The 22,888-nt window shown below is 36.7% G+C and overlaps 1 protein-coding gene across 4 annotated transcripts in view; it reads left to right on the forward strand.

The window, feature by feature from the left end:
• The window catches only part of ZNF385D (zinc finger protein 385D), a 157,346-nt gene that overhangs the window by 46,201 nt on the left and 88,257 nt on the right, over positions 1-22,888 (forward strand). For 3 of the 4 annotated variants that reach the window (XM_085308232.1, XM_085308233.1, XM_085308234.1), the window contains exon 3: positions 20,389-20,499. In XM_085308232.1, the coding sequence (XP_085164358.1) occupies positions 20,389-20,499 (111 nt within the window). Of the gene's footprint in view, positions 1-1,857; positions 1,886-20,388; positions 20,500-22,888 lie in introns of those variants that run through there. The other variant, XM_085308235.1, reaches the window with a different exon arrangement.

Genomic DNA, 22,888 nt, shown 5'->3' on the forward strand with positions numbered 1-22,888 from the left:
CAATTTGGAAAATTCACACTGTGAGGGAGAAGCTCACAATTAGAGCTTAGAGTTTGGTCTACATTCTGCTTGCCAAAATATCTGCAGCAAAACTCTGTGTTCTTCTGACATTGCATGAAATKAAATCCCTTTGATTAAATTTTTCATGCCATTTAATGGCATTACTATTGAAATTTAGGAGATTTGGCTTGTATGTGTGTATATGTGTTTGCACTGTTATTATTTTTTTCAGTAGGAAAATCAGGATGTGACCTTGTGATCAGTCACAGTCYATTCCAGTCTGACAGTGTTACCTACTCATTGTAAAGTGCTAACCAAACCAGTCCTTCCAGTACCCAGCATTGAGTTGCTCAAAGACTAATGTGCAAGGGCAGACACCACTGCACCGGGCACTGCCTAGATCCTGCTTTTTCAGATATCCACGCACATATTAGGTTTACAATTTACTATGATGTGAGTTTCATATGGCCATAAATTCAAGGAATAAGCTGTGTTTGGTCCTTTTATAGGTTTATAGTTGAGGTATTGACTTTCCATTTGATTCCTCTCTAAGWACAGTACTGTTAAAAACATGACAAGGACTACAGGATAATCACATACTCAGAATATTAGTTGCCACAAAGAGATGGGGGTAAACTGGCCAACTTCTCCATGCTGGTCTACAAGACTAGCTTGTTGCGAACAAAAGTTCTAGTTTCTGAACAACTCACAGTCTTCAGTGATTTTATTCCTCAGCATCCTGTGTGCCTAWGTATATTCGTTTTCTTTTTAGAGCATTAATTGAGGTGCAAAGACACTGGTATTTACTTGAGGTCCTACTAGTGGRTAAGTAAGAGAYTGACTTTAATTCTAAACTCTGTAGTATCACCCTGTTGCAGAGCCCCAGCAGAGGGATGACGAAGCTGCCATTCCCTTTTCTGCACAGGACAGTGATGTGAAGCAGAGCTCTGAAAAGAGGACATTGTCAGAGCCTCAAATTTAGTACCTATTATCTTAGCTGAATTAAACTGGCTATCTCCATAGCTCAGGGACACTAAATTTTCTTATGTAGCTCAGTTGTGACTTAATGGTTTAGATACATGAACTCTGTCTTTCTGAGGCATTTCCAAATATTAACGTTGGATGTAATTAGTTGGATTTCTGCTTGATGTATTTTAGTTTTAAAAAATTAGCAGAATCTTTTTACAAATTGTTTATTTGTGAGTACTCTCATATGGAGGGGATGACAGGAAAGTATGGTAGGGTATTTCACTGAAATTATTTACAAGAATCTGTGTTAGCTTTAACATTACAGGATTTCCATATGTACCAGTTGTAACTTCTTAGTATTGCTGYTGCCTCAAATAGAAGATACATGTCTTTTCTAAAATAAAGCTTTGTAAAATGCTTTTAATGGAGCAAGAATAGATAAAGGAAAAAAATAATATTATTTATAAATCCATTTTTCCTCCTAAAGATAGCTAATAAATTCTATAAGAATGTGTTCACTTTCCCCACTCCAAAATATTTYTGGAGTTTAGGTTTAGCTTATCATCACTTAGCCAGTCATTCTAGCTGAATCTTAAACTAAACCCTTTGATAAAACACACATTACAAGAAMATTCTTTAATTATAGTATTAAAAAGTAATAAAATAGATATTTTAAAATAGATATTTTGAAATGGGACTTCAGCAAGTATTTTGTATTTGAACTATGATTTAGTATACAAGTCCTTGAGGCAAGGACCGTATCTTCTTTGTAATATATATTGGCTGAATATATCTGCTATTCTTAGAGAACAGGAGTTGGAACATAGACGTATCAGAGCCAAAAWGTTCGATGATCTCCTGACCTTAATTCAGACATGTTGTCCAGCAGCTCATGTGGAATGAATTCTGATCTAAGGTGGGTTGATTTGTTTTATATCCACTTGACTTTTAAAAATTCCCTCCACTTCCTTCCTGTAGAAATAAATGCAGACATTGCTGGATGACAAAAGAACATGCAAAATATGTTATCACTGAGATTTCTCCTTCCTAATCAGGTCACCTAAGCGAGAAAGGATAAAGTATGTCTTTTAAATTTTTTATTAGGAATAAGCTAGACAAGGTGATGGTGATGAAAGCCTCTTTGGAAAAAGGAGTGAACTGCAAGAAACTGTTTAGAGAATAGCAGGCAGAAAGAATGAAGGAACTGGCAGTTCTCAGCCTCAGGCAATTGTTCCACTTCCTCTGAGAATGTTAAAAATAAAAACTGAAGTTTCTTGTATCCTTCTATGCATTTGTTATTGTGTATATGAGGTATTGCACCTCTGAGCTAGTGGTTTCCCATGTATTCCTCCAGTAGTTCATAAGCTGTATGTTATGTCTTCGTGTCTGTAAATCTCATAGCAGAGTGTCAATTTTCTCTCTTATTAACTCTACCAATATGTCATTACATGCCATCATTCAGTTCCTCCTGGGTCATCTTAATTCCTAGTGATAAGATTCCTTATCAGCAGTGTCAATGATGTGACAGTCACCCTGTCCCACTCTCTGTGTAATTAAAGTTCCGTATCCAGCAGGGACAAGTTCAGGATGTGTAAAACCCTCTGAATCCTGCCTGAGTTTGGCTTCCTCTTTTGAGAAACAGCAGGGAGAGAGATGAATCCCAAGACTGAGTTTCAAGTTGTTAGGGGTGGGGAGTTAGAAGAGATGGGAAGAGCTCTGCATCCTCAGAACTGCGCCGTGTGTTTGCACTGACATACCCTGGACCTTTCCAGTCACACTATTCCRGTGAATCAATGGCTTAACGGGCTACCTACTGCTGAAGAAGAGAAGCACTTCCCTTGATTCCTGTAGGAATGATTGGTCTCCCATGGTAGCAGAACTGGGCTTCTGTCATTCAGCAGTGTACACACTRTACAGCAAAATAGAGCAAGTGTCAGCAGGGACTGTGACTATTTAAAACAGATTTAAATTACAGTGGACAGTATACTGTTTTCACATCTCTCCGCGTAACTCTTCACTGACACATTGGTATCAGCAAGTGAAGTTTGTCTGTTGTCACTTAAATGTGATCGTTTATCAACTACTCTGTTTCGTAAAAGATGTTAAAAAAAAAAAAAAAGAAAAAAAGGAAAGAACCACCTGAAATCGATCATGCATGCTTTGGAACAAGTTTTTCACACATGGCTGTGAAGAAGTTGTATTATTTTAACACATATTCATAATTATGAATATTATACAGATGTAAGATTACCAAAGGAATAGGTCCACCTAGAGAGAGGTGCAAAATGAGAAGCTCGTCACCTCGGAGGTGCATCTGCGAGAGGGGGCAGTTGTGACTCTGAGCCTGGGCAATGAGTGAGGCGACGGGTGTTGTAGTGGGTCTGAGGTGGAGGGAACTGCAGAAAATGGGGAGCTCTGCGTCTTGTAAGAATTGCTCATATAAGAGACCAGGGGAGAGAGATCACAGGCATGCAGCTTATCCTTGCACTTCCACGTTGGTCATTAACATGTATATAGCAGAAATACTTTTGGGGGACAAAATTAAAATAGTAGAAGCTTCATATCACTTACCACTCTCATAGTGCTTCTGTATGACAATTTCTATCCTGCTTTTTTGGAGGGGAACAACCAAGGCAAAGACAGGGAAGCGTCACAACAGGAGTGTACTGTAAATCAGCAATGGTCCACGATTAAACCTCTCGTATCATTTGAGGATGTGCTTTCTTTAAAGAATTTTGTTTGGTGCTTTTAACCATTCCTGATGAGAGAATCCTTTCACCCACGTAGTCCTGTGCTTAGCTTCAACAGTCTTGAGTTACTGATCTAATTTATTATAAAGTCATTTATTGAACCAGTTCATTACTGAAATACTAAATCTAACTTAGCGGAATCTTACAGCTTTTGCAACAGTATATTTTTGTAACATCATACAATGAACGTTATTTATTTTGACAAATGTAGGCAAGCTCTAAAATGGCACTTTATCAAAGGATAGTTTGGAAATTGATAATGTCTTACTTAGGATTCATGTGTTTAAAAATCGAATGTTTGTGACAAAATTTTTAGGACCATGAAACCTTTGGACGCACCATACTCTGACTGTTTCAAATGGGTTAAAAAGTGGCTTATGTACTACGTAAAAAGGACAGTGGATATTTATAAGCAAACCAGTGTAGCAATAAACAGATAATATAGGTAAGGATGGCAAAGAGCATATCCACAACCTAAAAACTTTTTTGTAGCATTGAACATATTGCAGGATCGACATCGTTTTGTCCAGCTCTGGATAGAGTTCTCTGTAAGAGAACAGTGCTCAGATAAAGCGCCAAGGGATAGGTTTTTACACTGCTGTGAATCCAGTATGAACTTTAGGCCCTAATTCTTCAAAGCATTTAAGCATGAATTTGCACATCAAAGGCATGTACAATGACCTGTTTCCAGCAACTTCTRGTGAACGTAGCACATTGCTTATGTATTACGATGACTAAAACACAGAACTCCACTGTGCAGAATTGTCAGTCCAGCTCTCTCACTAAAATAATTTTCATTTTTAAAAGCAAATAACCAGAGAGGTTAATCCATATTATCATACCATTTTCTTGCTTGCTTCCTTTTGCGTTACAAAAAGAGATTTATCTTCAACATGGAGTTTAAAGATACCTTTACACGCTGTTTCCATTTGCTTTTGATTTTAGGTAAATAAATGCCCTTCCTAGTAAAGAATTTATTTTTCTTTCTGTACAATTAAGAGCAAAAGCAAATTGTTCCAGATGGTTATAAATTCCTGAACAGAGGGGTCAGAGTGGGAAGGCCTGCCAAAGCCCTCAGTATAGCACTACTAGACCCTGCAATAATGTATCTGATGTACTAGCATGGAAAGCAGCAGTGAAAAGCTGTAAAGTGTTTTTGTTTGTAAGTGAATATGTGTAATAATCAGAAGCATCAAAAAACAAAGATAGAAATAAAAGATAAAAAATAAAGCATTGATTTCAATATAAATCATACATGTGATATTTCTAGCTATCTTGCCAATGTATAATACAGTAAAATGAAAAAATTGGACACCTATTTTAGCATTTACTGAATTGCAGTTAGATCCATGCTGACAGGGTTTATCTGTTATCTCATTCAATTCCCTCAGAAAAATGAAATTATGTATTTCTCTTCAGGCTCTCATAGAAGAAAGTTCACTAGGGTGGTCGTATCTTTGGTATTAGGTTTGAGGTCTCTTTCTTCTCCTCACTGTAAGCTTATCAACATTTGTAAATTGGTATTTATCTCTATCAAACTTCTCCTGTCCTCCTGCTTAAAATTCTTCTGTCCAGACAGGTAATGCTGTATGTGACTGTATTTTCTTTTGGGAGGTCATAGTGGAGTGACAAAGGGAGGAAATGAGATTTACAGTACAGTATATTAGAGTACTTGCTTATTCCTAAAGCACTTGAATGGAACTCTTACCAATTTACAACATATTTTCATAGCTGTATAATTAACTTTCTCAAGAGGTCATGGGCTTTTTTCCCTATGTGGTAAATTATGTTAAGTTTTTGTGAGTTAATTAAAAGTCTTATCTGTTAATTATCTACAGTGTGTGCAAAATAGTTATTCATGTAAATTCTAAAGCTAGGATTTTTTAATCATTGGCATCTTACTGCCTAACTCACAAAAATGCACTAACATACTAAAATTTTGCTTGACAATTTTAATCAGAAAGCTATAAGTGGTGGTTAGTGTCAGTTGTCATGTCTATATTATAAACTTAAAATTCATTACGATAGACTGACATCAGGAAAAAGTCTGAAAATGGATGGAATGCCTTTAATATTCAATCAGTCTGACTTATATAAACACCAGTGATAGTATTACTGCCATTTTTGCTAGTTATATACTGTTTAGTTGTTATATACCAATTAGTAGTTATATACCATTTTCTCGGCAGAGTCTGAGAAAATTAAAATCATCCTCATTCTGTGATGATTTATTGGGATAATGTTGTTACCAATGATCTGCAGTATTAACTCTAGGCTGGCGTTTTTAGTATAAGTTGAACACGATTAACATTTTTCTTCTAATACTTTAATAAACCTAAGCGTCTCAATATTGATTTAAAACTACTAATTACTTCTACTTCTATTGGGGGAAATAGCTTTCAAATGCAACAGTCACTGTCTGATTTTGGTTCATGCCAGAACTCACTTATGTGTGTGAGTATTTGTATGTGGGTTTTTTTCCAAAATAAGTGAGGCGTGTAATCTGTCCAGAAAAGGGAAGCTCTGGTGTTCATTATCTGAATTATTCTCTGCTGAAAGCTCTTGGTATGTGAAGTGATGGTGCATAAATTCACAGGCAAGAAGATAAGGAGGATTTGAAAAAGGGCCCTGAAGAATAATTCATCTCTTTTTGTGTCGTAAAGGCAAAACCAGAAAAGAGCCAAATTAAGATTGTGGTGAAGGTTTGGCAGGAACATTTTAAAAAATAATGCAGGTACTGAATGCATAAAAGCAGTAATCAAGTTGGGAGTCATATGTTGAAAGTAGCAAATGTGCTACATTATCCACAAAGATAACACACTGTGTTCATTTTTCTTCGTAGCTAATTTAACTACCAGGTTTTTATTGCTTCTCCTGCTCAGTCCTTCCATTATTAGCTGAAGTCGACATTTCCCACAAAAGTTCATCCTTGGTAGTAATAATTTGCTGCCATATAAAATAAATGACTTAACATAAAAGATTTTACTGATTGCACTGCCAGTTGGCACTTTCTTGTTCTCTGTTGAAATGAGCACAACACATTGTCTGCTACAGCTGCACGGCTACCCTGTGACCACACTGCGTGTTGCAAGTTTTAACATTATTGCTTCTGTATGTGCTTTTTCCTCCATAAATTATTCTTTACAGAAGAATGTTAATTAGTAACTGATAGATATAAAGATTGCCAGGGACAGCCCATTAATTCCATTTACCTTAATAGCACTTAGATCTTAGCTTGCAGTACAGCTGTATTCAGGCTGGATTATAAATGTAATTTTTTGCATCATTAACTAGCATGATTAATCTTAGACAGTAAAAGCATAATTATAGAAACATAGGACTTGCAATGTGCCAGTTTAAAGTTGTAGCTTTGCTCCTTTATGCTTACATCATTGTAAACAACGTAGGTTTTGAGAGTTTAGACTGGGAAACGTTTTTTCTCCCTTTTTTCATAATTAACTCGTGCCTTGTACTAGTCATTTCTCATTACTGCATTTACTTGTTTTTTTCTAAAAAGTTCCTGCATAACATGTTTTGCTTTTGACTGGTGCAATTACTGGAGATTTGCATAGTAATTGACCACCATTAGCAACGTGTTCATTCTGCTCAAGGAGTATTAACAAAAGCACACGTAGTCTATGTTTGATTTCTGGTGGAGGCTGCACGGAGGAGAAATTCACTGCCAGGAGATGTCATTGTGATTTTGATGTTACAGTCATCACAGATGCCCTGGTTAGAAAGCTGATAAACAATTGAGTGTATTGGATGAAACAAGAACACCAATTCAGATACTAGCCTCAGATTAGAGCAGATTTGATTGCTGGTCTTGTAGTGATCAGCCAAAAAATGGCATCTTCTACCTGAGTTCACATTTAACACTAACAGCAGTTGGGTTAACTGAGCTGCCAGGTATCCTAAAAGGTTTTGCCAGGTGTGTATTTTGCCGTGTTTTTCTTTGATTCTGGTCAGCAAAATATGATATAACCCTACACTGATTGTGTGGCTTTGGTGTATGTAATGTCTTATTAGTGTGATAGACCCCCACTCTGGTAAGTGCATAATCCTATTTACATGCTACACTGGTTATGCCATTTTTTTAAGCATAAATCTGAAGTAAAAGTAAAAGCAGTTACCTGAAAGGTGAAGTTTCAGAAATGCAATATGTAAACACTTAATAGGTAAGGTGCTAAAGGCTGGTTCTCAAGAATGTACAGCGCAGTTCCTGGCTCTTTCAGGATCAGTCAACACCTACATGCTGCAAAAATGCTGTGTGGCTCCTTGCACAGAGTGAGAACTGAACATTTTCTGACGGGGTAAATAAGGAGAAAAGCTCTCTAGTGATTAATTCAAATCAGTGATAGCCCAGATTTCTCTATCTAGCTCATAATTTCTCATACGTGGAAGGGTCTGAGCAACTACATATCCATTTCAAAATAACAAACTGCACTATTGCTTTTAATTTTGCATTTGAATTTCCTGGCTTTTTCTTCAGTCTGTAGGCACAACCATTTCACATGCAATTTTCTGCACAGCTGCAAGGAGGTAACAGTAAGTACATTTTTTTCAGTAGTGCCTGAGAAGTTTGTGCCACTTTAGGGAAGGCAAGGGAAGAAAAATGCAAGAGAAGCGAAGAAAAAGGGAAGGAAAAAGGAAGGGAAAGGAAAAGAAATAGGGAAGTAGGAAAGGGGGAGATGGGAAAGGGAAAGGGGGAAGGCAAGGCAAAGCAAGGCAAGGCAAGGGAAAGGAAGGTTTGGAGCACTGAAGTTTGCAGTGTGAGTGTGTGCATGTGCATGTGGGTGTGCGTGCGAGTGAACGTGCACATGTAATTTTAGTTATCCTGTCCCACAGTTGAGCTGTTTGTGCCTCTGGCTGATCCTAAGAGCTTCCAGGGTAAGACCTCGCTGTGGATGGTCATGAGCAGATAGCCAAGTGGCCTGCCCTGAGCTCTGAAGAAAGGGTTGGTGGAGGAAGTGCTCAGTTCCACTCCATGTCCAGGCACAGCCCTCCTCCGTGTCCTTGAACCATGACGTACTCTCCATTCCCATCTGTAAAACAGGGATAATATTTCCTGGCCTTTTAAGTGTGTCATAAAGATCCTGGTCATTAATGATTAATCCTGGCACATGTTACATAAGTATTAGATCTGGACATAGTTGTCAAAGGGGAGATCCAAGGTCACGTCTAGTTTTGAAGTCATTCCATCAGAGTTTTGAGATAAGCAGAAATAAGTGCTGGTGGGTGGGGTTCATCTTGAATACAATTTCAGTATAAAGCTAGAAGTAGCAAGAGGAAAGGTAACATTTTCATTGGTGATGTTTTTATAATCACAGATAATTCAATGAGTAAGAAATAAAAACAGCACTGAGAGCCCTACAGGTATCTAAGCAAATAGACAGAAAAGAAGAGTGTTGGGGAATAACCGCACTTTCAGTTTCTTTCTTGTTTTTTCAAAATTCTTTGATCAGTTGCTGCCATCTTATCAGGTCCCTCTTACCTATTCTGTGCTGCATCTAGCTCTGTGACAGGCTTTTATTATAAAAGCAAAGACAAGGCAACGGTATCAGTATTCATCGAATTATATATAAAAAATGAATCCCTCGAAATAGCTAGAGCAGGGCCATTCACACACCCTGGAGTTTCCTTTCTGTAAAGATACACTAGTCGTGCAGATGTCATTCAAGTACTTGACTTGCGGGTAACAACTTGAAAGTTTAAAGGTAATAAATTTTCTGTGCTCACATGCATAGGCACTTTTGTGAGGTACTCCAGACATAGATGATTTTGAATCAGTTATGCCTGTGCTGTCTAGTGCTAAGGCGTAAGGCTAGGCTGTATGAATGAGAACATAAGTGGGTTTACCAAAAGTTTTAGTACAGCTCAGTTTTGATATGTTAATTACCTACCTGCAAAAGATCTTTGTAAAGCACTATGAGACACTCAGATGAGACTTCCTATTGTGTTTAAGTTCATAGTGTACATGACATCCTTTTCATCTTGATTAATTCACAATCCTCAGTGACACCCTAGCTTCGCTATATGCTAAGGGTAAGGAGGAGTTGCATTGCCTTGTGCTCAGGTTCAGGTAGGCTGAGGAGATCAAAGAACCCTGGAGCCTACTTGCCTGCAGTAGCTCAACGTCTCTGTGCTTCATCCCTTCCTTTCTGCCAGAATTCTGGTTCTCATACCTACGTATTAGCTCATCAGCATTTCACCCTGGATGGACACAAAGTGTTCCCTTCTTCAGCAGTGGAATGTAGGTTGCACCACACTCCTTACCCAGTTAATGAACCTTCGATTACCTTCTGTCTTTCACTGTCCATACATCATAGTTGTCATATATCACTGTCCATATATATATAGTTGGACGTGGTTCAGGTAAYGGCATCCAGTTTTAGTTTTCTTAACCTATAATCACTCAGAGACTAAAATGAGTATGAGGTAATATTGGGCAATTAGAGAATTAAAGTAAAAAAAAGAAATATGTCCAAGCCGAATTGCTCGTGTAGAAATAAACTACATCACTATCTGTCATGATGGTGAAGATGTGACTAAATTTCCTCCTGCGAATTCTAATGATGGTTGTCCTTACACAATACAACAAAAGTAACTCAAGTAGTGCTAGCAACTGAAGGCCTCTATTTATGGACTCTTAGAAGGAGTGGAAATTACTATTTTATGCCTGCATGAATTTCCTGAACTTTTGGGCTAGTGTTTTTGAATGTGTGTATGTAACAACAGGTTTCCTTTTCTTCCTCTGCTTCTGTTAGCTCTGGTTTGGTTTACAAAAGGCTCAGAAGCCAGGGTCAGAATGGAACTGCCCTGGCAACACTTTTTTCTAAGTTTTGATTTTGACATTTTGTTCAGATAAACCTGTTATGTCCTTCAAAGAAAAAAACTACATGACAATGTACCCTATTATTTCTCAATCTTTTACCAAATGATGTGAAAACATGCTGAGAATTATTTAATACATCACCTTTCTGAGTTAGGCAGGAAAGGATTAAAGTACTTTAAAAATGAATAAGCCATAACTGTATTTTCCACAGCTGTTCAGTGCCCTTAGGAGCATACTGCAGTCACCAAGACTGACAGGAGACAGAGAAAAAAACCTCAGTGGCAGCCAGCAGAGAATTACTCAAAAAGTAGAAACACAGTGTGGATAGGCAATACAGGAGTAAGTTGGTTCTATCCAGCAAACTTCCCACTCTATCAGAGGAGTGGGAAGTTGGGACACTAACGTTAGCATCTCCCTTTGTATTGAATTCTTTCTTTTTTCTATTCTGCTACATTTTTTTTTTTTTTTCATCCTGAAGAGTCTAAAGCAGAAATCAAATTGGTCATATTTTTACCTTACTGAAATGCAAGAGTGATCAGAGACCTAACAGCTAAGCCAGCAGAGCAGCAGCTTTTAAATGTTGCAATGGAAATGTTAAAAGTGTTTCCTCTGAAACAACTATGATAATGTGACGGTTTGGCATGTCTTCAGTATTCAGATGCTGTATTTTAGCCTTTGCTTTATGAATATATTTGCTCAATATAAATAGCCCTTTACCTCCTCTCGCCCCCAAATATAAAGTGATTCTGTCCCTTTATATTTTTTACTTTGTATGGTGAGAGGCATGGATTAAATTTTATCTCAGGGTCTCTTTTAGTTTCATATTCTATAGTTCTGCAACTGTTTGTTCATTGTAACTTCTCGCAGAGATAAATTTTAACTCAGTTACAGAGACAGATTTTAAAATGTATTGAAATTTTGTGCAAGTATAGATGTGATAGAGTAATGATGTCTGAAGCATCTTTGTCTGGAGCTGGGCTTTTTCAGGTGAGAAAGTATAGGTTCCAAATCAAATTACACCCTACTAATTAGCTTTTAATGTTTTCTTGGGAGTCACTGGAACAAGCATGGTAAATAATTATATTTAAAACAGCCTAAATAAGCATAGCAGCAAGATTAGGAAGGTTGAACTGCAGAATTACTTTTCTCTCCTTAAACACATCATTATGCACTCATTTCTCAGAAAAACAAGTAGTAGATTGTGGTGGCCACTTTGATCTCTCATGTTTTTCTGAGGAATTCTCCTTTCAGGGCTCAATTTTATAGGAGTGAATCAAGTTCCTCTCTGCCAGTTCTCTGCCTGGCACACATCCTGCTTTTGTTTTTGTTGTGATTAAAAAGACACACTGTTATTAAATACCAGTGGTAACGTTTGGTCCAGTTTTCTAAAATTCATTCACATATGAATGATCCTATTGGGAATTTGTTGTGTAACCCTCATTATGCCTGCCAACCTTTTGTTCTGAGCTCTTTTCTTAAGCACCACACGTAAAAATGCCCTTAGGTTTTTTAATGCATTCTTTTTCTTATGAGTTTGTTTTTGCTTTGTTCCTAGTTGAAACTGAGCAAGCTAGTGACGTTTGTGAAACTTAGTTTTTTAACTTTATGGTATGTGTAGAGTATAACTTTTTCTCATCAAGTTTTAAGAAGCTGTTATGTATTTAATAATGTTTTTTCTCTCTCCCACTGTTTATTTAAGTTAGTATTTGAAAATAAACAACACACCTTTTCTTGCCATATCACTTTTGTAATGCCTAGCAGAAACGGAATTTTTCTCCCACTTTCAAGATGATCTGTTTCCTCGTAGTCTATTCTTATGCTGCAATCATAATATTGAACATTGTCTACTGGATAACTGAGCAGCATGACAAACATGCTATATTTGGGTCTCCTTCATCTTCTCTCCTTTGGGAGAATGCTCTTGGCTTGGCAGAATTTTGTATATCCTTTGCATCAGCTCTAGGGAACAATCATGGTTTTGTAATTCAGAAAATTATCATTCCTGGTATGCTTGCACTGTTTGCTTGAGAAAATGGAAAACATGTTTTGAATGAGATGGGACTGAAGAAAAAGAAAGGCCATCCCATGTCAGAATACTAGCTGAATACCACCCTGGAGAGTTGTTCTGAGTTTTTATGTGATGTGAGGCAAGTCACTTAACCCAAACTTTTTACAGATGAGTTTATGGATTGTGCAATTAACTTACAATTATAAGGCTGCATTTAGATTGTGTAGCACCTTCATGGATGCATCTGAAATCAGGAACTGTGTGACGAACATAAAAAGGCAATATAATAGTAAGTACTAGAAGGTGTATTAAATTGAGTAACTGAAATTAATGCACACCTTTGTCCTTCGTCCCTGTGCCACAGCTCTCCATTTATTTTTTAAGAAAAAAGTATCATCTCTTATCTAACAAAGAAGTTTTGAAAATAGATTAATTACTCTCGTGAAGTACTCACATCCTGTGTCAATGAAGACTGTAGAAGAGCTAATGAATAGACTGATAATTCTGTCAGTGAGGTCTAGGGCTATTCATTGAACCAGGTGGAGAAAACAAAACGTTGAACAGTTGCTTATTAAGTGAACATTGTCCATCTTGAGGCCAGAATAAAGCAAAACATTTCAGGAAAAATATATGAACATATTTTGAAAATGTACATTCATAAAGGTGTTAAATTAAGGCCTGTAGCCAACTCCTATCTTTTAAAGGCTCGTAACCTTACTGTTCTTTTTTTTTTTTTCCGTGTGTTTCTGTATTTAGCATGCATACGCATACGTATGCAGATTTGTTCCAGTTTGACAGTCCTTACATGTTGGTTAGTGAGTTTGATTAGCATAATCACTGTGTGATTATTTCTCACTGGTCTAAGCATATGCAAATTCTTGTCTTCTGACTGACAACCATTATTAGACAATCAGGGTGTAAGGATTTGCATAATCTCCRTGTGGTTACTGTATGTCTCTACAATGCTACCGTGAATGCAAATCCTTTTGCTCTAACTGGTTTCTGTATATTGAAGCAGTTTGTCAGAAAGGCTGCTGCTGCCTCAACRTCTCAGTACCAAGTAGAAAAGACTACAAGAAAAAAATAGCAAAAAAAGGAAGGAAGAAGGCAATGCTAGAGTCACATCAGCAAGACAACTAGTCAAGATGCTGAAATTAAAKAGTTTCATCCAAAAAAATTATGGAAAACCCCTTATACTTTTATTAGGTTTCAGCAAGAGAATAGAAGGACAACTTTGAGAATTCGTTCTGAAGTATTATTCAAATTACATAAACAAGTTACGTTGTTGGGAAAATGACTACAGTTTTGTTTTTGATAGTTTTTTATTTTTGAAAAGTCATTCTTCTACAGACATTGCAGATAACTGTAGTTTTTCAGGTGTTTCTTATGATTTGGCTTATATTTAACAAGGTTTAATAGTGTCTCGCTTTTATGTACCTGAAAAGTGCCAGCTTAGTGTTACCCTGTTTCATTGGTAGGAACAGAGATGGTAGACACTAAGAAATGCATAATGCTAAGTTCAATTCACTGCATAATTATTGATGATAATTACTAGGGCAAAACTGAATAAATTAGCTTTAAGTAGATGAACCATRCATGGTAACACATCCAGAACATATATTTTAACCATTTGGCATCATATTGTTTTACTTGCACAAAAATCACAGCAGCAAGATATTGGAGCRTCTTCATTGTATTTTATTTTGTTTATGAAGCTAGTCCTATCATTCCTTTGGGATTGTATTCTCTGGTTAGTTTATAAATTTCTTATTCACRGATTATTGCGTTGTTGGAAAAAGACTTAGGCAGCTAGCCCTAACTATGGGATGCATTTCTCATGGAAATACAGAATGTCAAATATACTTATTTTCAAATTATTGAGGTGTTGTTGGATTGTCGTACTTCCATCTAGGATACCAGTATATTATAAATACAGTCATATTATGAATTCATTATAAATACAAACCAGTATATTATAAATACAATACAGTACATGTAGATTGTAAGCTAGAGGCCTAATAAGCATCGTGTCTGTTATGTGTTGCACATTTCAAACGTGCACAGTGAGTGAAGACTTCAAAGAGGTTTGAGATGCATGTGCACACACAGAAATCAACTGCAATATGTAACACCCAGAAGGTCCAATACTCCCTGGAAGTTTTAGACCTGTCACACACATTTTGTCCTGCTTATATCTGTGGCTGTAGTAAATATTTAGCATCTACTGGAACAGACGGACCTACTGCTCAGGTGCACAGTGCCTGTAATATCTGTGCTGAATGTCTAGCGGTTCTCCAAAACATCAGTTACAATGTAAGTAATAATATAACAATATAATATAATAATCCTGCAACAGTACATTTAACCAGCATTGTTGCAGGGGGAATTACTGTGAATTCTTGATTTTACTGTGATGAGAGAGGTATTGCTCAGTTCTCATGAGATGCCTCTCGACTGGAAATACTCAAATTCTGCACAGAGAAACTTTCTGAATCAAMATTCCCTTCCCCCAGCTATCAATAATACTGATTTTACATGATTGAGGAGCCTGGCTATAGCTTTAGTAACTGCTCTTCTTTGCTTCTTTTAGTAAGTCATAACTATAATGCAATGGGCAGTTTTATGTTTTAATTCTTCAGTGTTATCAATCATACAGTTTTTAAGAGTAGATTAAGTTCACCAGTAAGCATAAATGTTGGAAAATCTATTAATATTTTATTCTTTTACTTGGCAAGGCATTGTATATATGTTTGGCACAAGATTTATGCAGTTTCTATCTTAGTTTCGCTGTTTGGGGAATGTAAGAGAATGCATGAAAGGAGCCCCCACTGAGTTGTCTTTATTTCCTACAATTTTTATAATTAAGATCTATACATAGGAGTCAACTTATATGTGGAGATATTAGTATCTTACCTGCAAGTGCAATATTACAGGGTAGCTGCAGGACTTAACTTTTGTGTTTGCAGTTAAATGTGTATATAGAACTGTAGACATACAGGAAAAACATGTTCAGATCATTCCTTTAAGATTATTTTCACTGTGTGATTGTATTCCATTAGCATCTAGCTTYCAGGAAGTTCTAAGAGATGTTGATAGCTCTGTCACTGAATTCACTTTCCTATTGCAGTAATGGAGGTCAGGCCTGCTGTTTGTAATTGTTTCATCATGCAGTTGCGGATTACCACTAAAACAATCTGTAGCAAAAATTTCTTGAGAGCTTCAGTGAYCTGACTTTTATTTCCACTCACTTAGTGTTGGACCATAGTGATTGGATTAAATTTTTTGCGGCTAWTTTCTTTGTCTTTGTGGTAAAATTACATTCTTACTTACCTGTTTTAGGCCTAGCGTATACCCTGGACAGGCTTTGGGGGTCTACGTTATCTTCATCTTTTAACTTTTGTCTATAGAAGGCAGTTAGTTAACTTTTATCTATAGAGGTTAGTGCAATTCAGATAATATACTGGCAAGCTCAAGCATATGAAACCACACATCATGGCCTTTGGCCTTAATACACAACATCTTTCAAAGGAAGAAAATTTCTCCCCTTCCCCCCCCCCTTTTTTTTCTGTCCTTTTGGGAGTTGGGCCTTTATGGATCAAATTTGCATACTTTCCTTTGTTATCTGTTCTTGTTGTTGTTTTAACTCAGGCATACTCCTATGCCTTGCCTCCAGGAACAGAAGCTATATAAAAAAGACTAATAAAAATATATATTTAAAAAGTTGTTGAAATTCAGGAAGATCTAGGTATTTGACTTTCAGTTTCATTAAAAAAAAAAGGATTATTGACATAAAGAATCACACTTGGTAATTATTTGTAGAAATGATGTAAAATTTACTTTTCTTAAGAATCAGGTTTCTCTGTAGGTAGATCTGACTCCAGAAGGCCTTCAAAGATAGCAGCTATGGTGATTTGGAGTAGGTTACACAAATGGGATAACATGGGATTCCCTGGGCAAAGTTCTCAGCGATTTTGTAGAAGACGTTTCATTCAGAAGTATTCATACAGTAGCCACATCATTCATTTGCAATCCACAAAATACAGAACTCTTATTCTCAATGATATGCTCAAGAAAAAAAGAAGAATGCACTTTAGCTGACTGGACTTACAATGCTGAATTTAAAACAAACAAGCAAAAGCAAATGGAAGTGCTAGTGTTTAGATTAAGAAAATGAAATAATGCGGCCATGCCCTCGGTTTAAGTGTGGGATCTAGTGAAGTGTTGCAGGTTTAACCTGAAGATCTTGGGAAGGAAGTATGATACTTGATCAAAAGAAGCAAATTGTATCATGTTGCCATGAGTTTCAATTTGAATAATTAAAAAATACACAAAATTATTGCCATGTATTTTATGTATTGAAAACAAAATTGGAACTAAATGAAATGTGAAACTTTCTCATTTAGCTTCAGTACTCAATTTTGATATTTGCAGTAAACCTTGAGCAATGTGCTGTTCCTGGTCTGGCCACAAGGAAAAGCATGACACAGCATGCTCTACAAACTCCTTGTGCATGGAGTAAATGCCAAGTGCTGGATGGTAGGAAGGCAAAAGGTAGTGAGCATATCAGACGCAGGGGCAGCTGGTCTGCTCTGTGTTGTAACTTGCAGTGCAAATGAGCTGGCATAAGGGAGTAAAAGGGCAATCTCTGCCCTTTTTGAAATCTTTCAAACTTTGCCCTTCTGCTTCTGCACAGCTTTGACAGCTGAATCGTGTTTCACATGAATTGCAAACCCCTCTTTTCTTCACTGTAAATGGGAGTAAATTAAATCAGTTACATCTAAGAAATAAAATAAATCCCAAGTATTGTAATGTAGACGTAATAACAAGCAAAAAACAGATTTYATTAATTTGTCAAGATCATTCGTATTTTGAAAGAAAATAATTTGAAATACTGTTTATATATGTAATTAGCAACATTCAGTGAGCCTAAAAGTACTTGGAGATTCTGAAGTATCTCAGTGKKCACTGATTATCTCAGTTATATGATATTATTCCCCTTTTTATACTTCGGTGTCATCCTTGTTCTTTATTTCCCTGGTAATCAGCTTTTTCTCTTTGTTCCTCTGACACTCAGCAGGGCTCCGCTTCGTTTTCCCATGTCTGTGAGATCTGAGTGCTTATCATGCTGCACATAGGTATCCTGTTGCCTCTCTAATTTCCGGCATAAAACCTCTGGAGGCTTATCTGGTGCTTTCGGATGTTTATTTGAAATTTATGGATTGGTACCTTTTTTCCTAAATGAAATCTCTAGGAAAAATAATAATGCCAAGTACCACTCTAGCATTCTTACTCGCCTTCCTGCCTCAACTTTATTAGAATCTGGGTTTATAGGCTAGATTTTGATTCTTACAGGTTTTTTTTTTACATTTGAAACAGCTTTTCTTAATTAACTTGAAGGCTGTCCGGAACACTTTTTCTTTTAAAGCTGAAAACACAAATTATCAGGTTCACTATAAGGCCATGATCTGTAGCTATATGTCTAGAAGTCTGCATCTTTAAAAAGGGAAAGGAAAATGTGCAAATGRATCTCTGTATCAGCAGATAAACAAGAGAAAATCTGTAGAAAGATCTAGAAAGAAACCTGATATTTTACATGAGACCCAAAAAAAAATTAAGTGCAAAATAGATAAACTATTCCCCATATTCAGAATTTTTTAAAATTCTGGTGGAGCATCAGTTCCACCAGAAACCCAACTGTTTGGAAGTGGGATCCTTACTGTGAAGACAGGTGAATGCAACCCTGAAAAAGTAGTTGCTCCAGCCCACAGTACATTTTCTCTAGCACTTCAGGGATTTCTGTATAAGCAGCCTGGTTTTAAATGAACAGGGCAGCACCTTGCTAATAACCCCAGCATGTTGATGTAAGCCATCATTCATTACATAAGCACAAGAAATATGGTAAGCGGTTCTAGATTATCTGGTTGTGGGGGATATCACCCTTTTCTGTTGCACATAATGAAAGGGTCAGTGCATTAGCAGAAGAAGAATGGCGGGAGAGAGCAGGTCTGGAGAAAGGAGAAGAATGCAGGAATTAAAAACCTGGGCCAAGAGAAGATGTAGACCTGCTATGTCCAAAAAACATGGGTGGTTGAACAGCGGAAAAAAGAAGAGCTATTAAGATCTATTTACTTTTCCGGTGTGGTTTTCCTCTTCCTGGTCTATGCAATAGTACTTTTGTACCGCAGGCTTTTTCAAGATTATGTTACAGAGGGAAAAAAAGACTACCCCAAGCATATGGTTTGRTCACAGCAGAAAGTCTTCGTGTTGTCTTACTCAGCATGCCACTGTGTTTCAGAGCTTGATGTTCTCTGGCTTTAGCCATCAGTGTTATTCTTTAGCTATATTTCAGTGGCATCCATTCTAGCTGGGATTGGTGCTCTTTTGTGCTGGTRATCGTACAAATGTATAAAGTATTTGACTTTTGCAGCAAAATTGAAGAGGATGTTCAAACTTGAACATTTCTTCAAGTCGTTTCAGAAAAGCTCTGCCATATTGTATGTTCCTTTTTTCTTACTGATCTGAATTTGTTTAGAAGAAACTAGTTTACGATCATGATCTATTTCACATCTGACACTGAACAGCTGCCAGGTGATGCAATATTTYTGTGGTGAGGTTTTCTGGATGCACTGGTGTAGGAGACCATGACTATCCACCATTACAGCTTCCCTGAATCATTGATTATTCTGTGGAAAAGCTCTGAATCTTTATTTGTCAAATAACCCTTTGCTAACTGATTAGAAAAAAATGAATTGGGATATGAGCATAAAAATATTTTTCTCCAGACATGTACAAATTATGTTGTCTGAATGCTAGTTACCATCAGAGCTAAATGATTAGTTGTATTTGCTTCATCAAATTCTCTGAAWTTTTAACAATACACTTCAAAGATAAAAACCATCAGTGACTTAACCAAGTTATTGTAAAGCTGTTATTAGATTTTAAAAAATAGCTGTCAAATGCTCATGGTAAAAAAGAAATATAAACCCATCGTAAGAAAGAAATATAAATCCTTCTGACCAGTAGATCTGAGGAAGCGGATTTCAATCTTCCCAGTGAAATCTCTTGAGTAGCTTTTGTGAAATTTTGTACCAAAAATGATGTGCTTCTTACAAGACTCTGACTAGCAGACACTTCCAGATCAGCTCAGTTGAGGTTTGTTTAGAATAATGTTTTTCATGAAAGTTGAAATTAATCTTTAAACTAAGATTTATTAAGAATATATAGCTGCTTCTAGATGGCCATGAAAGTAATTTCTAGATACTGGTGGAGGATTTAGATTTTTCTTAGGTTATGTAAAAGTTGTTTTATAGAAAAAGAAATTGTTTATTGAATCCTGGGATATGATCAATTTTTTCATAATAYGGGGCTCTTGTGTGTTATTCTGATGTTATTTATATATAATAATCAATCAATTCTTTTCAAAAGGAATGATCCTTTTCTTAGGTGTTTTATTTAAAATGTCCCTACTTCATTTAGGAGAGTTTGCTCTTGTATGACTTAAAAATATAAATTAGTGTTTTTATGGGTAAACTTATTCAGTGCCTACAGCTTTTAGTTTCTTCAATAAAGAGAGATTGGTACATGTAGAACTGAACTGAGGCTATGCATCTAAAGATAGCTAAAGACACTTTTCTTTGTTCTTTTTTACATTACTTTTTTGTAAAAAAGCATAAAGAAATACTATTTTTTTAGAGAAAATAGTACTTTGCTCTAGAATGGAACATGGTATGACATGATGCAGAATCTCTTGATATTATACATTACATAGACAGCATACAATGGAACAGCAAATGCTTTTATTTCTCTCTTTTCTCCTCTCTTTACAGATGGACCCAATTCAAAAAGCTGTAATAAATCATACATTTGGTGTTCCTCTTCCTCATCGAAGAAAGCAAATCATATCATGCAACATTTGCCAGCTGAGATTTAACTCTGATGTAAGTCAATCATTTCATATCAGATTAGAAACGTGTACTTATCTTCTAGGATGTGCAACAATTTGCATGAATTGAACCTAAATGAAACATCATAATTCGAGCTGGTGGCTCAGGAGATGAAGAGGCTTTAAGATGCTGCAAATAAACAGAATTATTTGGTAGTTTTTATACACCAGGCCAGATTTTCTCTCCAGATATTCCTGTAAGGTCATCAACTTCAGTTATGCTGCACAGAGAGTGAATGGGAAAATGGATTCATCCATTACTGCTAAAAAGGATAAAATATTGACTGGGTCCTAATTTCTGTACCAGTTCTGGTTATGTTTGCCTTCCTTCTCTTCCTATATATACTGTGAGTTGTTCAGATGTGCTTATAGTCCTTGTGGAACTGCCCTCCTTTTCTCTACCCTTTCGACAATATTTCTGCCTAGCCAGAACTGTAGAAAATAAATAAATAAATAAATAAGCAGCTGATTTTTGCCAGTTGTCTCTTACCTTGCACCTTTTACTCCAACCATTAAATAGAGCAAACTGAACTGGAGAAATGGTCTCTAATATAGAGAGGACACCCCACACTCAGTAGCTACAGAAGAAAGATGTGCTGTGCTGCTCCTTGCCAAGGAATACGTGTTCTGTCTTAGAAAAGCCTCTCAGAGTTTCACTCTTTTATTTCCTTTTCTGGCAGCATTATCTGTGCATGCAAAATTTGACCCAGTGCGACATATTAACTTCTGCTCATCTGTCCAGGAAGTTTCGTGATGTATGTCTCTCTAATGGAAAGTTATTTACCTCTTCCAAATGTCTTTCAGTTATTACCTGTTTCACAAACTTTCATATGGAAAAASAAAAATATTTGAATGTAGTGCGAGGTCCAACCCAGAGATGTCCACAAAGTTCCTTCCTGGTGTTAGTCATATGAAGAAGTGAAAGAAGTCTTGTTTGYTGCTGCTTCTTTGTGGGCAGCTATTTATGAACTGTTAATAAACCTGATTTTAGTTTATCAGTTACTTACTGAAATCATGAACTTGTCAAAAACCAAAAATGATTCCTGATGCCTTCTGTAAAGGATTGGCCACCTCAGAATTAAAATAATGCTCTTCATCTCCATCAGCTTTTTATTGCTTAGAAAGAATTTTTCCAAGAGTCCAGTCATGATTTCCAGACCAGTCAGCATCAAGTATTAACTTTCCCTGGGAACCCTAGGTTTTCTAGTTCATGGACTGAATGGACACCTTCCTTTTACGACATTGACATGATTATCAAATAGTGATGCTAAGAAGGATAGTATATCACTTGGAGCTGTCARGTCTCCCATGGATGAAAATGGGACAGTCTGATCAAATTAGGCTCTTCTGTCAAGAAACTAGATACTAGAATTATGAMTATGGATGCTAAGCCTCTCACAGGAGGGGGTTCTGACGATCTGCATCTGTTGCAGCCTGGCAGGTCTTTCAGAATTTTCAAGTTCATCTAAGGAAAAAGCGTGTCATGCTCAATCAAATATGGAATATATCTGCAAGAGATAGCAAACATCTTGGTATTACATACAAAAGTGAAACACCTCTTTTCAAAGTGGGAATATAATTTAATAGTCTGCAAAAAGATTCAGACAAAAGAGAGGTTGAACACATCATTAAACTGACTTAGTCATTAACAGTTACACAACTGAGATGATTGATACACAGAGTGGAAAATTTTCTGGCTGATGGGAGCTAGGCATTTTCCAGAGGGGAATGTTTGCAAAAAAAAAAGAACAAAAACAAAAACAAAAAAAACCCCCAAAAAACAACAAAAAAAAAACTTCTATACAGAAGTAAACAATGTATCACTGGACACTGACAGCTAACTCAAATGACTGCTGTGCCATATAATCTTCCTATCCTGCTGCTGGTGGAAAGAAATCCAAAGAAGAAAATGGAAGAAAGAATGACCATTTTCAGAATTGCCTACAATTYGAGATAAGTTTGTCACAGACAGAATCTGCTCATTTAGATTGTTCACACCAAACTCCTGGAAGAAAATCTGCTAAGCAGATATTTAGTCATTCCTTCACACCTTGAAGTGCTAGAGGCTTGAACTCCAGTTCACCAACACTGTTCAGTGGAACAGTCCTCTCAAAGCAGCTCAATAACACTAGGGAGACCTTCTTTTTTGCTGAATATCTTTCACTTTCTCCTTCCAATTTTCCACTAATTTTTAAAGCATCCTCAGTGTTTCTGATTGGTAGAGCGATTAGTTTCTAAGTGTTGCCTAATGATTCACTTGGGACAGCRTCTCTTCCTCTATTCTTTTCTAACCAAAAGAGATTCGTGGACGTCTCTTCTCACTCCAGTGCATAGAGTTACTCCCACTGTGTTCTCCTGAGGCTTTTCAAGAAAGGCATTCCATA

Source organism: Rhea americana, unplaced genomic scaffold (assembly GCF_003343005.1).
Source record: "Rhea americana isolate MKP2758 unplaced genomic scaffold, rheAme1 scaffold_271, whole genome shotgun sequence".
Classification (NCBI taxonomy): Eukaryota; Metazoa; Chordata; class Aves; order Rheiformes; family Rheidae; genus Rhea; species Rhea americana.